Source organism: Oreochromis aureus, linkage group 14 (assembly GCF_013358895.1).
Source record: "Oreochromis aureus strain Israel breed Guangdong linkage group 14, ZZ_aureus, whole genome shotgun sequence".
Lineage (NCBI taxonomy): Eukaryota > Metazoa > Chordata > Actinopteri > Cichliformes > Cichlidae > Oreochromis > Oreochromis aureus.
This window is the reverse complement of record NC_052955.1, coordinates 28,772,559-28,788,528: the sequence shown is the minus strand read 5'-3', so window position 1 is coordinate 28,788,528 and position 15,970 is coordinate 28,772,559. Positions and strand designations below refer to the sequence as shown.

General features: G+C 42.1%; 2 protein-coding genes across 5 annotated transcripts in view; both read right to left on the bottom strand.

The window, feature by feature from the left end:
* Positions 1–30: 30 nt before the first annotated feature.
* taf15 (TAF15 RNA polymerase II, TATA box binding protein (TBP)-associated factor) lies at positions 31–8,378 on the bottom strand. 2 transcript variants are annotated; one of them, XM_039622518.1, is made up of 16 exons: positions 8,206–8,345; positions 7,521–7,545; positions 7,361–7,397; positions 7,201–7,270; positions 6,772–6,829; positions 6,337–6,527; positions 6,084–6,252; positions 4,551–4,585; positions 3,944–3,976; positions 3,290–3,399; positions 2,551–2,680; positions 2,356–2,469; positions 2,188–2,257; positions 1,986–2,074; positions 1,521–1,641; positions 31–546 (listed from the first exon to the last, which is right to left on the bottom strand). In XM_039622518.1, the coding sequence occupies exons 1-16, from the start codon at positions 8,213–8,215 to the stop codon at positions 507–509; spliced, it is 1,302 nt and encodes a 433-aa protein (XP_039478452.1). In that variant the 5' UTR covers positions 8,216–8,345; the 3' UTR covers positions 31–506. The 2 variants fall into 2 exon arrangements, with proteins under 2 accessions (XP_039478452.1, XP_031587486.2); XM_031731626.2 differs by lacking the exon at positions 4,551–4,585 and having other exon boundaries at positions 8,206–8,378.
* Positions 8,379–9,344: 966 nt separating this feature from the next.
* Positions 9,345–15,970, bottom strand: part of porb (P450 (cytochrome) oxidoreductase b) — a 24,546-nt gene continuing 17,920 nt past the window's right edge. For all 3 annotated transcript variants that reach the window (XM_031731624.2, XM_031731625.2, XM_039622741.1), the window contains 7 exons: positions 15,073–15,191; positions 14,399–14,580; positions 13,115–13,264; positions 12,715–12,982; positions 12,210–12,355; positions 11,848–11,933; positions 9,345–10,999 (listed from right to left, as the gene is read on the bottom strand). In XM_031731624.2, the coding sequence (XP_031587484.1) occupies positions 10,855–10,999; positions 11,848–11,933; positions 12,210–12,355; positions 12,715–12,982; positions 13,115–13,264; positions 14,399–14,580; positions 15,073–15,191 (1,096 nt within the window). In that variant the 3' untranslated portion in view covers positions 9,345–10,854. The remainder of the gene's footprint in view (positions 11,000–11,847; positions 11,934–12,209; positions 12,356–12,714; positions 12,983–13,114; positions 13,265–14,398; positions 14,581–15,072; positions 15,192–15,970) is intronic.

The following is a 15,970-nucleotide window of genomic DNA, read 5'->3' as shown; positions in this document are numbered from 1 at the left end:
GTGTGTAATGAACTCACACGAAGCACGGAGAAAAGATCACAGTTTAATATAATTTTGGAAAAGAAGAAAAAAAAAAAAAAGAAAGAAACCAAGTAAAACATTTTATTCTGTTTATACAAAACAATGGTATGAAGTCTACCTCACATAACATCAGCAACTAGAATCTGACAGAAAATTAAAAAGATGTACAAAGAAATTTAAAAAAAAAAAAAAAGGGGGAGAAAAAAAAAAGGGGAGAAAAAAAAGGGGAGAAAAAAACAAACAAACAAAAAACCACATGCCTACAGGTGCCAATCAGCCCCTTTACATAAGCTCAACACATCCCTGAATCACAGAAGAACAGTAATACTTAGGATGCACCAGCTACAGTAGACAAAAAAAAAAAAAAAAAAAAAATCATCACATCTGTCTCATCTACACCCCCCTCCCCCGTTAGTCCTCCTCCAATTTAAATCCTCCGTCCACGGCAAACTTAAGGGCTGGAATGGTTTTCTGCTTTGGAGCACTCAGTACGGCCGGTCTCTTCTGTCGTCCCTGCGGTCACCTCTGAGGGGAGAAGACAAAGATGTCTGTTACTCGGGCTGCATTTTAACGAAGACCCACATCTGCTTCTGTCATTGAGATGAAAACCGGAATCAGCCGGCAAATGAAGGTGAGCCATGATGTCAACTTCTTCTTCGCACAGCCCTTCACATTTTAAATGAACAGCAGAAATTGCTTTCAATAAAGCAGACACCCATTAACGCAGCATGTCACCTTCAGGGCAGAGCAATAAACAAGTCTGCCATGAAGGCAACCAAACACAAATCAGAGTGAATATTCAGACACCTGGAACACTTCAGGGCTCCTTGGATCGTGTAATTTCACTCACAGCTTGCCAACAGCACAAAATGCAGTTTAATCTCCTCGAAGATCGTACTGCTAAAGTACTGAAAAAGACACTTTATAGTCATTTTTGGACAGAGGACGCCCTCTTCTGGTCATAAAGTAAGTGTCTAAAGCAGGTGTGGGGAACTCCAGGCCTCAAAGTCCGGTGTCCTGCAGGTTTTAGATATCGTCCTGGGTCAACACATCTGAATCAAATAATTTGTACATTACCAGGCCTCTGGAAAACTTCAAGACATGTTGAGGATGTCATTTAGTCATTTAAATCAGTTGTGTTGGATCAAGGACACATCTAAAACCTGCAGGACACTGGCCCTTTAGTTCCCCCACCCCTGCTTCTAAAGCCTTTTTTCCACTAGCACCTACTCTAAGTCCATCCAGTTTTTAGAGGTTTTCATTAGGTGGTAGTACCTGGTACTTTAGTAACCCTCAGCTGGCAAAATGTAAAAATTAGACTGCATGACACTGATTGGCCAAAGAGTGAAATCACTGCAGGAGTCATGAGAGCAGCGATTTGATAAAAAACCGCCACTTTTTAAACCAAGCAACAAAGTAGATGCACCGCCCTGCTGTGATGACACTACTGTAACGGCCTATTGAGAAAGAGGCGTAAGAGCCAAGAGTCTCCAACTGACCTTCCTCCCATTTTGTAGCCGCCACCTCCTCCGAAGCCTCCACGGTCACCCCCGCGGAAACTTCCACGCCCTCTAAAGCCACCGCCTCTGTCGCCTCCATATCCGCCTCTGCCCCCACGATCTGCAAATGAATCATGACAACACATGACAGGTTAGAGCACAAACTGGCCTAACAATATAAGTCTTTACCACATGTGCTTTCAGTACAATAAAAATGAGTTGCATTTATAAAATTACAGAACTGAAATTACCCAAAAGCCATTAATCCATTACTAAATCTATTAACATCAAAACTGAGCAATTATGATTTGGACAAATGGGGGGAGAAAAAGAAAAACTTTTAGCCAAGTTTAGCCATACTTATAAAAAGAAACCTGGTAACAGGAACATGTTTCTAAAACCGCAGGAACCATTTTCCAATCCTGTAAACATTTCAGGTAAAATAACCGTGTCTAAAGCACTCACCTCCACCTCCAAATCCTCCATCTCCTGGTTTGGGTGCACCACACTTGTTACACTCCTGCCGCCGGGCAAAATTCATGTTGCCGCAAGAGCTGAGGAAAGGAAATCCAGGCATTTAGAAATGCAACTGAGCCAAATGGATATGTTCTGTTGCGTTTTTATTAGTTAACATTTATAAATGAAATACAAAATTTAAAATGCTCACCTGTTGGGACATGGCCAGTCTCCTCCCTTAATGTCAAAGTTGGGTCCGCCACCACCACGACCTCTGAAACCTGCCAACAAAGATGCATCATCAGTACAGGTAACTTAATTTACTGACTGTATATGATATCCATCATTTGAACCCAGAGGACGGCTGAGCACCACCCACCTCCTCGCCCCCCTCTGCTGCCGCCGCCGCCACCACCACCACCACCCCTCTGTGTGAACTCAGCTCTGCGGGTGGCGAACGATACTTTGATGGGTTTGCCATTGAAATCCTTTCCTGAAATTAAACAAGCAACAAGGTCAGTGAAAACAGTGCTGAAACATGTCAGGACATAAAAATACACATCAGCGCTCTTACCGTCAAACCAGTCAATAGCAGCTTTGGCTGATGGAGGGTCATCGAAGGACACTGTAGCTTCACCCTTTGGTCGGCCAGTGGCCTTGTCAGAGTAGATGTTTATCATTGGTTGGCCAGTCTTCTTATTCACCTAAAAGTACAGAAGACATCGAGATGATCAGCATTTTTTGCATTTACCGTTTTAAATACCCGAGTCTGGTACAATGAATAACTACACGAGTACATGCCCATGCTGCTAGTATCGTGCGTGTGTGTTTGTGCTGCTGGAAAACTGAAACCTAATTACACTAAAGTAAATGAAGTAGAGGTGGTAGAGGATGCCTATATAAATCAAAGACCGATAAATAGTATTAGCCCATTTTTGCAGGTCCTCTGCAATGCTCACGTCATTTTAGTCCATTATGCAGTTGCCAGGCAACATGATTGCATCATAATGCATTACCCATAATTTCAGTTTTGTGGCTATAAATTAGACACAACGGAAATTAAAATGATAGAAGTTGCTTCAGGTGCATACATACTAAAAGGGAAAAAAAAAACAACAAAAAAAACATTTTAGGTGATTGGTAAATGGTTGCTTGGCAACAAATAAGAGCTTGCAGGTGCCTAATATGTACCTATGTCCAAGGTTTGGTTATTCAACTCCTGATCCTGTAGGAGAAGTTTGCAGACAGGACTGATCTGGTATAATAAAAATCCAGTCAAATGAAAAGAAATCATTCTCAGATTCGCTCAGTACCTTAATGATGCCAATCTGCTTGAAGAAGTCTCCAACTTCCTGAACTGTGGCATCTTCTCCAAGTCCCTGTACAAAAATGGTGTTGTTGTCAGAGTTGTCCTGCTCTCCAGCTGTGGATGAGATCAGAAGACAAAGTGTCAGCAAACCTTATCAAAAAAAAAAAAAAAAAAAAAAAAAAAAAAAAACAGATCAAATTTAAGAAGTGTTTAAAGTTTACACAACATATTTAGGCTCCATCTTACAGTACGTGACATCACCAGGTTGGCTGTTTTTTTTAAGTTGCGACTAACAAATTTACATTAGTTTGTGTTAGCCAACTAGCGATAGAACAAACTCAGCAGAAAATACAGACACTAAAACTAAGAAGCAGTCTGGGGGTCACCTTATTGTACAGCCAGAGGCAACACAGAGTTGTGGGTTCTCTCGCTAGTTAGCCAACATAAACCAATGCAGGTGTATTAGCCGAAACAACCAAACCACCCGGTGAAGTCCCAGGCTGTACTGGACTGTACACAAGATGGTGCCACACTCATTCTAAAAACGTTTAAACGCTCATTTCTTACATCCGGCTTCACAGACAGTGTTAAATTTATGTAACTTATTCAGAGCAGGGCTTTTAGCCTATACATGTTTAATGTTCACTTTAAGTCTCACCTGGTTCATCCCTTGAGCCGTAGTCTCGAGATCCTGGAAAACAGAAAAGAGGATGGAAGGAGAATATGTGAAAAAGGATTTTTTAACTCTGGGGTGAGTTTTCACATAATTAAATATTAACTTTGTCCCTAGCATTGCATAATGATACCAAAGAAAATTAACCAAATACCATGTTAACAGCTTTCTGGTGGGTGTTTTCATACCATTGTGTCACATACCAACACCTTTCAACAGGAACAGAACTGTTCTGTTTTTCCTCCCCTCACTTTTCTTTTTTGAACTTACACCAGAAATGAAAACCACCATAAAGTCTCCAGTTTTAGAAAGTTTTCCTTCTTCATCCTGGGAACACCTCTCATTTACAATCAGCTCTTGTCTCCATGCAACCATTATTTTACATCTCAAGCTCCATGTTCTTTACCATTATGACAAATAGCAATAGGTGGAGTACCCTTGGGATCTGGACATGGAAATGGTGGCATTCACTGAAGTTCCTCTCTCTCTCTCTTTTTTTTTTTTTTTTTTTTCTCCTTTAAACCCCCTTTTCTTTTTCCTAACTCAAACTCTTTCCTCCCCCACCGACACAGTTCTGATGCTCGTCACTTACCACCGTAATTTTTGTAGCCACCACGGTCACCACCTCTGCAGAGGAAAAATTGGAGATATGATGGCTTTTCCTTTGTCCCAACTGAGAGCTCAAAGCTCCCCTACATCCCCACCAGTATGCACTCCTGCCAGGGTGTGCGACTACGGTGGAAATGTCTCACACGATGAATGCGTTAGTCTTTGACATTAGAGATCAATAAGCAGACGACTAGGCAGCTCTGACTGAACAATCAGGCAGACGAGTGAAGGCAGTTATTACATGTCACTGGGGCACCATTTACAGATAATTTGGTACTTTTCACATGGCCAGATTAGATACCATTAGCTGAAAAAACAGCTTTTTTTTTTGTTTTTAAACAAAATTTGCCAAATTGATATTAAGGGGTGCAGCAAACCAATGAGCAATCTTCCACTGAGTGCATTTATGTGATCCTTTTACTGAGGTCCATGTTTTAGTTCAATCACCTGTAGTATAAAATGTAGATCCATGTTAACACAACATACATGTTCGCCATTGTCAAATATACAACACTTGAATGAAACCTGTTGAATGTGAAGCAGCTGAAGATGTGGCTCCAGGTCTAAGTGCATCACCTCAGGGGAGTTTCCACTGCTCACAGTATATTGTGTGGTCATTATAAGACATGAACGTACCAAAAACTGGAGTTCGTGAACTTACTGGCATCTTAAAAACGTGTGGCTACTGGAAATTTAACGGAGACCGAGATCTCTAACATAACGGGAGGTTTAAAGGACGAAAAAGAAATGTGGCACTTTCGGACTGTACAGGCTCCAAAAATACAGATTATATTTACCTCCTCTGAACAGAGGCACAGTTTAAATTAAAGGGAAAAAAAAAAAAAAGTCAAATCCATTTTTAGTAACAAACTAGTCCAAGGTAAAAAAAAAGAAAAAAAAAAAAAAAGAATGCTATGGCACCTTTTAGGTTAATATTCCACTGAACGAAAGTCTCTGAAAACACCAAGAGGTCCTTTTCAACCTTTGTTGCCAAAGGGACAAAACTTGTGTCGCTGTCTGGGTATGTTAGTTGCACAACCAGCTCTTATTTGGGCAGCTGTATTCAATTTCCATTTCTTTTTACCTTAAGATCCCATTGATAGCGAGTGGATCTCCAATGAGTCGAGCAACTAAGATCGAATTAACCACCACTTGAGTACAAATCACACAATCTTAACAGTGGATTTTGTCACCAGCGTGTCTCTTATGAGATTAAACACACACATACACAAAGGATTTTTTTAAAAAAAAAATAAAAAAAATTCAAGGCTCAGAGCACCTGGAGCAGATGTTTGGGGAAAATTTTACCTGCGACAACATTTGATCGTTCAGGTTTTAAAAGAAGAAAAATTACCAGTGTTTGAGGATCTGGAGCATAAAGCAGATGAGTGGTGAAAAATCCATCTATGTGGATGGTTTGTAGTTGATGAGTGGTGATGATGTGCTTATAAACAAGTCATTTCTCACATTTCAGTTAAAAAGGGTACCTTGGGGGCAGTGGCACTGTGCAACTTACCCCATACCAGGAGGTCCACCTCTTCCGCCACGATCGTATCCACCACTGCGGTCAAAACCGCCACGGTCATAGCCACCGCCGCCACGGCCTCTGCCTCTGTAGCCCCCTCCTTCTGAACGGTCTCCATAGTCACGCCCAAACCTCCCACCCTGACCACCACCTTCACCACCTGGTGGAAGCCAGAAAAGAAATTCTTAGCACTGGCCAATTTTAAATACACACTTATTGAGATTTTATGATCCAGTTAGCTTACCTTCATTCCATCGTCCATATCCACCGCCGCCACCACCTCCTCCTCCTCCTTGCCCTTGGCCTCCATATCCACTGCTGCCACCACCCTGTCCCTGTCCATAACTGTCTCCACCTTGCCCCTGACCACTGTAGGAGCCTTGCTGTCCATAAGACCCAGATCCTTGCTGCCCATAGGAGGGCTTGTCACCATACCTGAATGGGACATTACTATTATTATTAGCTGGATTTCCCCCCCCTTAAATCTTGTATTACAGTTACATACAAATCATTACTGGATTTTTCCCCATTTCATTATACATACAAATTCTTGCACACTTGTATTATTTAATAACACCAACTTTCTTCGAACAGACAAAGGATGTCACTGAAAGCGCCTTTCCACACACAAAACACACCTCCACAGCACATCCCTAATACAGAGATATTATGAACTTACCCAGAGGACTCTTGTCCATAGTTATTATAGCTCTGTTGCTGAGACTGGCCATAATTTTCTGTGGAGATGAAGAGATGACATTAACCAAGTTTAAAAACAACCCCAAGGTTCACATTAGTATTTCACAATTTATAAAGCAATTAACCTGTATCAAATGAGATTATACTAAAGTGGACAGTATCCTGACCTCTGCTGTGCCCGGGATACTTTCCACCAAAAGACAATAAAAACTAGTACCAAACTTGTGTGTGGACACAGGTGTATGCCAGATCTTAAAGCACACATAACTTAAATACCAATTAAACAAGATGTGAAAAGACATTTTAGTAACTGATATTAAAATAAATAAATAATAAAAAGACAACACTTTTTCAGTGGCCTCTGTTGTTTAACAAAGGCGTTTCTCTAAGTTGCATTTACATACTGTACCTTGCTGTCCATAGCCACTATAATTCTGTCCTCCATAGGAGCTGCCACTATTTCCTTGCTGTCCATAGCCCTGCCAATCAAATGCATAAGTTAAGCAGGTTTTACGTAAAAATAAATTAACTCGTACAATTACATCAAGTAGCCAGAATAGAGGTCTTACCTGCCCGCCTTGCTGACCTCCACTATACGAGCCATAGCTGCAGACACATGGTTAAAAAGACATTTAGCTTCCGGGTTTAAATGTGTTCAAAAAGCTAAAACGTTGTTCAGTTACACACTTTGAACATGAGTATGTACTTTAAAGCTTGTTTGCACATTACCTTTGCGGGCCACCGTAGCCTGAGTCTGAAACAAAAATAACACAAGGGTGTAAATGTGTTTGCTAAACAGTGAAGTAAATATCTAGCTGACCAAGCAGCTGGCCTCCAAGGCAAAAATAGGTTACTTTAAGCAGGCCAGCAACACGCCAACAGGCCCTTAGTCAGGCCGAGCCGGGAAAATGGCGGTCACATTGGCGCTGGCTTAGACTAAATGTTGAAAACGAAACAAATAATCTGCTCAAAATACCCCTTGTTCTTGGCACAGTCTGATGTAATGAAAATACGCATATGTACGATTATTGTTAACTATAATGCAGGATATCAGATAACGTTAGAAGCGCAAAATACTTCTGGATCCGCAACAGAAACAACAGCCTTCGCCATAACAAAGACGCTTTCAATTTTTTTTCTTTTGCTAGCAGCCACCCGACAAAGCCCACTGTGGCCACAGTTCGTGTTTTACAGTACAGCTAAAAATAAGATTCCGTGAAGCACATTCCCATTATGAAAAGATGAATAATTACAAACAAATAAAATTATTTGCATGCATTAACGAGGGGGAAAAGAGAGTGCGTTCCATGACATAGACGGAGCCCTCGCTCTGGCCTCGCGGTTCGCAAGCTAACGTTAGCTCCAAAGCTATTTGATCTACTTTCTCACTGAAAAAAAAGGCGTTCTCACTTACCAGTGGCCATTGTGTGTACTTTTTATATATATGTAGTTTAAAAGCCGATGAATTCTGGTTCTCGTCGTGGCTGATTAAAACCCCTGCTTGAAAGTGCGCAACAAACAGCGCAGAGCCGAACACGCCGCTGCGAATCCGCGCTAAATGCAGCAGCTTTTGCATGCGGGGCGGGGCGCTCCGGAGCCCGCCTTCAAAGCGCGCTCACGCCCCCTGCTGGTCCTGAGTGTTAATGACGAAATAGCGCAGAAAGCTGTGCATCTCCTCTGTGATATCTGATTAGGCTTATGTGCGCCCAGCTCACAAAAATGCACATTTTATTGGGATTAATTGATGATTGTATTAATGTGTATGCAGTGATGTGCAAAGGACTTGAGCCAGGCTTCACTTATTTATATTTTTGGGAAATGGGAAATAGTTGCAGGGATTTATTGAAACATGTGTAAACACACCTGGAAATACAGACCTCAACCTCTCCAGGTTGAGGTCAATTCATGACAATGGAGTTTTCTATCCAGGTATACATTTACTACTTTGGCAGTGTGTTTGGGATTACTATCAGGCTGAAAAATTAAGCTTTTGTCAATTAGATGGTTTCCACGTGGTATAGCATAATGGATAAAAATCTGACATTAACTTTCATGAGTTCACAGTTTGGATGAATTGCTCTATAAAATCTGTTGCCAGTGATTTTCAGTCCAGTTCTTGTGTGTTCAGGTATTCATAACTGAGCCTTTTCTCCCTTTTTCTCTTGAGGCCATTTCTTTCTTTTTTAAAGGACACAACTTTCAAATTACTGATCATCCACATAGATAAGTCCATTATGTATATACATCACAGACTGATCTCAAGTTATGTGTCCTTATTATGTTTGAATCCTTCACAGGTCAGTGTAGAGTAGCATAAAGAAAGAACATTTCTTTGAATAATGCACTGTCTTCTAAACTACAGAAGCATTTTAATCGAAGAACACTTGAGCCATTGTGATGTAGAAAAATTAAGTCTTCCTCTGGTATCTGAATTTGGTTTAAACAGAGTGAATCACACCTGCTAACAGGTGTGCAAGGCGCCTCAGGAACCCTTACATACCTCTAATGCCCCCCCCCCTCGACAAAAAGGAGAAAGAAAGACAAAACTCCAAAAATTATTCAGTCTTTTTATTAATTAAAAAAAAGCAAGCCTCCATATAATCAAATGATTACATTATAAAGAGGAATGATAAAAGTGACAGCACTGGGTAAAGTGTCTCAGATGAACTTGACTTTCTATCAAAATATAAGCAAGAAAGAAGAAATAAACATACAATGAAGTATCCAGACTTTACTGCCAACTCCATACATAAGGCATCATAAAAAGAAGAAGAAAAAAAAGGCACTGCACTTCCACTGCCTGACTGACCTCAAACTCCCCCACAGCTCCGTGACGAGCTCTGACGGACTGAAACGGGAGAACACGCGAAATGTTCGGCTACGTCTTGCCACCTTCTGCATGCAGTGGCGCAGGTGTGGTCAGACAAAAAGGGGGAGAGGCGCAGAAGAGTGTAAGAAAGTCAAACAGAGGTGGTTATCGTGTTAGAGTTGCCACTGCCACCCAATGAACCCAGAATCCTCTGCTTTTAGGTGAATATCACAGAAAACAATAGTCCCGTGGGAGGCAGGTTCTAACATACAAAATGCTTTAAAATATCACTGGTTAAAAATATTTATTTTCTCTATGTTAAAAGGCAGGGTATTAAAAGAAAAGAAAAGCACATAATCTCATGGTTTTCATATATGATCGTCTCCTTTTTTTCGGTGCCTCTCGAAATGTTACCATTCTTCTTTCAAATGAACAGCAACGTCTGCATAAAAGGCTAACCCCCTTGTCAAAACACAAAGGTAAACACACAATTGTACCTGCGATGCCAGTTTGTTACACCAAATAAAAACTTTAAAAACATTTTAGATATTTATTTATTGTTGCTAGGAAACGGTTACTTAATCAGCTCAGAGCAGGCTGAGACATGAATGGGCGCCGACTTTTCTCTCTGAGTGTTTACACTGCAACACACACACACACACACATACGTACACATGTACACACACACACACACACACACATACGTACACATGTACACACACACACACACACACACACACACACACACACACACACACACACACACACACACGATGCATCATAAACTGCTGTGGTGTGACACCTTAAATCTGAGGCTAATAAAAAAAAATAAAAATAAAACATTAAAACAAAATCAAATGAGACTCTTGTGCATCAAATACTCATGATTTAAGAATTTAGAGCGGGTGGGCTTCTACACCAATTTGTTTATTTATAAAACTGAGGCTCTTTACACTCCCCGGAAAGCACAGGGCTGAAACAGTTAGGATCGTGTGAGGATCTCAGCAAACACAAGCTGCCTGTCCACAAACAAAAGTAAGGAGGTTGCTTTATTGGTTTAGTAAGATCTGCTGAGGTAGAGTTTGCCTCATTTTCTTCAGTTAGCTGTCGCTGTCAAGGTGAACCAGGGTGAGTACGAACACAAGGTTTAAAATTGATTCATTTGTTTCTTTAAGTCAGTCCAGACCAAGGCAGACGATAAAAACCTTTGAAACTACCACTGTATGTGGACAAAGTGAGGCCAGGTTTGAGGCTCTAACTCCAGACGTCCTGTGAGTAGCGTCCCTTGGTCATCAGTTTCTTCACATAATCTACGGCCTGGGTGCGCGTCATGCCTCCCACCTCCTCCGCAATCTCGTAGAAAGCCGTCTGCACGTCTTTAGCCATGTTCCTTGCATCTCTATAACAGGAAAGAAATGACAGTGAGCAATGCTTCTCTAAAATAAGACAGAAGTTCTTTACTGTAATTTCACAACTATTTCACTAGGAGGCGCCACATTGCTAAAGAGAATCCAGGCTTGCACCACTTCCATGTAGTGGAGAATTCCTGACTGGCTCCACAGTGTGAAAGTTCACCTAACGAGCTAACATAGTGTTTGTTAACAGTCTGAATGGCCCAGGGGAAGAAGCTGAAGGTTTGGGACCTGATTGACCTGACTGACCTGAAGGCAGCAGGTCAATCAGGTGGTGGGCGGGGTGCAGGGATCACCTGTGATGGCCCTGGTTTTTCTGAGACGGGAGGATCTGGCGATGGCCTCCAGAGATGGCTGAGGGCAGCCAATGATTTTTTTGGGCAGATTTAATTACCCTCTGCGCAACCTTTCTATTCTCGGTAGTGGCCCCTGTGTACCAAACACCCAAGCAGTAGGAGAGCACGCTCTCCACTGAGGAGCAGTAGAAGGCCAGCTTATTCTTCCTCTGGACACAGAGAAAGTGCAACTGCTGCTGGGCCTTTTTTACCAGGGAGTTGATCCAGGTGAGATCAGCAGAGATGTGGGTGCCCAGAAACCTAAAGGTGGACACAGATTCCACCCATCTCTTTGGTTTTAAGGACGTTCAGCATTACGTTATTTTCTGAGCACCACCAAGACAGTTCTCCACCGCCGCCCTCTACGCCATCTCATGTCCATCAGAGATGAGCCCAACCACAGTGGTATCATCTGCATACTTCAATATCACACACACACACACACACACACACACACACACACACACACACAAATGTAACAATTGAAACGTGCTAATTACCCGCATATGTAGATATGAGCGTTGTCCGTGTGAATCAACTTCCAGACATGCTCCTTATTTTTTGTCAGCAGATGCTGCACGTACACCTTTATTTTGAAAAAACAGAAAAACAATGTTTATATGTGCGTGTCAAAAACCTGCACAGAAAACAGTGTATTTATCTACAAACAGCTAAACAACCAGACAGAACTGAATGTAAACGATCAAACGTTTTTCTGCTATCTTAATTTTTCATTTTACCAAAGAAGCATCAACTACTAACACAAAATCCAGGTACATTTCCCGACTTTGATGTAACAAGACATTGTCAACAGAGGAAATCTGATAAAATGCACCACTCCGAGTCTCGTAGGCAGCTGTACCTTATGGTCCTGGTCTCTGGAGAAGGCAACATTCAGCTGTGTTAAGACTCCGTTCTTCTCTGCGCCTTCGAGCTCCTCCTGGTAGATGTAATCCTCGTTCTTATGTCTGCAGCCGAAAAACAGCACGGTCTCTCCAACCTCCTTTCCTATAATCAGATGACAGCCACAGAGCAAAGCAAATGTTAATTAAAAATGTTCCTCTTCCTAGCTCACTGCGTGCGTATGAGGCATTTAGGGGACATCCGTACACACATATTGACAGACAGTAACCTTGGATACACTCTCCAGGTTTGCACTAGTGATAGATGATAGCGCAACATGCTAATATAGATAGAAATTCCTTACTATAACTAGTTGCCTACATCAATTTCTCATGTGCACCCACGATTCAAAGCCTTTAACTGTTAGAGCGTACACAAGGACAGAAATAACAAACATGCTTGGAGGTCTTCCCCCTAATTCATCAGTTTCTTGTCAAGGTTAGACAACATTAGTCTGTAAATACCTTGCTGTTTGAGCCAGCCTCTCTCCTGGATGAACCCCATGAACGGAGCAATTCCAGTCCCAGGGCCGACCATGATCACCGGGTTGGTGGATTTGAACGGCAGGCGGAACTGAGACTTGCGGATGTACATGGGGACGGTGGACTTGTGCCCATTGTCTGTGACCAGTTTGTTTTTCAGCCAATTGGTCGCAACTCCCTTGTTGGTGCGGCCAGTCTTCGTCTTGTACTCGACCACGACGGCGCAGATGTGGATGCTGTTGGGATGAACCTGCATAAAAGAGAAGTGTTAACAACAGCTCGCTACTAAAAGTCAGACGGCTTATTCAATTCCTCAATTAATGTTAAAACAGAAGTATATGACTTTAACTCCTTCTATCGACTGCAGAGAAAATGGATTTACTTTAGAAGAGGAGGCGATGGAGTAATAGCGAGCCTGGAGACGGGGCAACAGCTCACACAAGTGGTCGACAGGAGGCCTCAGTGACGGCATATCCTCCAGTATGGCGAGGATGTTTCTGCTGGCATCCAACACCCAGCTCTGGTAGAGGGCCTGCAAATAAGCAGAGAACAGTTCATATAAGCTTTGTGATCCAGCTTCTGTTACATTAACTTGATAACAGCTACTCTAACACCACCACTAGAGGTGGTGTTAGAGTCTGGACTTCTTTGAGTTGCTTGAAGCAACGCTGCTCTCTGTGAGAAGATGTTGGGGAGGGCTTAATTATGAAAATGAGATGGCCAAGGAACATTGGGACACTTTCTGTGATGTCGTACCTGGAGACAAAGTGAAAATATAACTTCGTTTGAACCAGACACCTGGCAAGTCATTACCACCCAATAAGTTATTATACAAACAGCCTTTCATACCTCTCTGTGTCAGTGTTTTTGAACTGCTTTGTTCCATTTTGACGGTTTTATGCTGAATTCAATAAAATTTGAATTATTTAAAAAAACAAAACAAAAGAGTCAGTCTGCAACTGAATGGGGTCAAATTGGCAATCACATGCAATCCGTTTCCTTGAGTTACGCTGACAAAGGCTCCTTCAGACTGAAGGCAATCTCTCTGCATTTATAAATTAGGCCGCAATTATTTGCAAACCTTCTATAATCTCAGAGTGACTGCAGTCAGACCAATGGAGGCAAAAAAAAAAAATCTATGCTATTGTCCAAGTGGCTACAACTGCTTGAGTCTTTTCCACTTTTCTGTTAAGTGCTTTAAGTCCCGTAAAACTGTGGTGGTTCACAACCTTTCAGTACGAGAACTCTGACACAGCAGACACGGAAAACAAAACAAGGCACTGCTCACCTCAGACCCAGTTAACCAACTGCGCTTGTCATATAGTGTGCTGGAGAACGTCCATGTACACGATCTCCCAAGATCCGTGGACTGCTGCTGAATATTTAACTCTGGACGGGCAGGTCCAAACTCTTTAATTCTTTTCTTCGACTGACCAAGCTTCAATTAAAACTCAGCCTCAGACGCAAAGGACTGAAAAATTTTGGTCTGTCCCTAGACTCCCGTTTGTCCAGCGTCCGCACAAGGAAGTCGATACATAATTATATCTGCAAGAACTTAACGCAACAATCTTTGATTACAAAATGGATTCTGGGAGGCACATGCAGGCAACCACACATGCTGTATGCCACCACTGCCCCAAACCCCCAACTACCACCCATTACTGACCTTGCCCTCGGGGGAGGAGGAGGCCATCTTGCGCATATTCTCCTGGTCTTTGGGATCAGAGGCGTACTGCGCCAGCTCGTAGAGGACGTTGGTGCGGGGAGGGTGAGTGATGTCCAGGTAGTGAGTGAGGGCTGTGCGGTAGGTGGTGGGGCAGGGGAACGGATGCTTCTTGTTGGACTCCTCTGAAACACAAAATAGCAAGGATACTACTCTGAAAACACTTTAATGGTCAACAGGTAACAGAAAAAGATTTAAAATGTATCTGGGCATCTTCAGTGGATTTATGGGTTCACCTTTCTATCACACTGGTGGTAAAATAGCTTTAAAGTGTGGTTATAGGCAAGTTTTTGTTGTATTAATAAACTGCACGTGGTCTGATTGAGCAAGTTTAAGGTGCGAATTGATAAGAGTTTCACATTTGTAGCCTTATTACTCAACTTTCAGTCAGTGATAATGAGCAGCCTTAATCACCACAACTGACCTTTATAACAACAGCTAACTTAAGTATTTATACTACCGCTTAATTACTGCTATTACATGATATAACAGTACCCCTGTCACTCAGACATTAAGTGAGCTGATACTGCAAGTTTGAATATCAAGGGCAGATTTCACTAGACTGTGGGAGGGAGAAGCTGTAAGGTCAAGGTGCTTTGGGTCTGTCAATGCCATACCATCAAGGTTATTAAGAGAGATAACCACATCAAGGTCAACCCCAAGTATCTGTCCCAGCTTGTTCACCAGCGCAGAGTCGTTTGTGGGAAAAACTGCAACGTGATCTCCAGACTCGTATCTGAAATGAGAAGGAGAAAAAAAAATTCAGACTTTGAGCTGAACTCATAAAGCTAAAAATACAGTTAAGCCCATAATTATTCATACCCCTGGCAAATTTTGACTTAAAGTTACTTTTATTCAACTAGCAAGTTATTTTTTGACTGGAAATGACACAGGCGTCTCACAAAAGATAATAAGATGATGTACAAGACGCATCATTGTGGAAAAAAATATTTCTCAGCTTTTATTTACATTTGAGCAAAAAGTATCATGTCCAGAATTATTCATACCCTTTACAAACTGTCACAGTCTCTGGGAAAATCCAAAGTTCCATCCATTCCAAATAGTCAAAGCTGTTCTAAAGCATCCTAATTACCCTGATTAATTGGAAATAGCTGTTTTGATCAACTCAACAGGTGAAAAACAGCAGCTCTCTGCAGGTGGTCTGTGGACATTCATGGCTAAGACAAAGGAACTCAGTGAGGATCTGCAGCTGTGCATTGTGGCTGCTCACAAGTGAGGAATGGGCTACAAGGCCATATCCAAATGTTTTCAAGTTCCAGTGGCTACAGTGCAAAGTATTATTAAAAAATACAAGATGTTCCGCACTGTGGAAAATCTCAGAGGACGTTGTCGGAAGCCAAAAGTGAAACCTGTGCTGGCCAGGAGAATAGTGAGAGAGGTGAAAAAGAATCCAAGGATCACCACCAAGGCCATTCTGGTGAATCTGGGCTCTGCTGGTGGCAATGTCTCAAGGCAGACAGTCCAACGGACACTGTTGGAGTTCCACGGATGCAG

Coding starts and splice junctions, on each gene's coding strand:
- taf15 (XM_031731626.2), bottom strand. CDS start 8,367: ATGCAAAAGCTGCTGCATTTAGCGCGGATTCGCAGCGGCGTGTTCGGC. Junction 6,830..7,200: donor TAGTGGCTATGGACAGCAAG/GTACAGTATGTA, acceptor TCATCTCCACAG/AAAATTATGGCCAGTCTCAG. Junction 2,075..2,187: donor GACTGGCCATGTCCCAACAG/GTGAGCATTTTA, acceptor TCCTTTCCTCAG/CTCTTGCGGCAACATGAATT.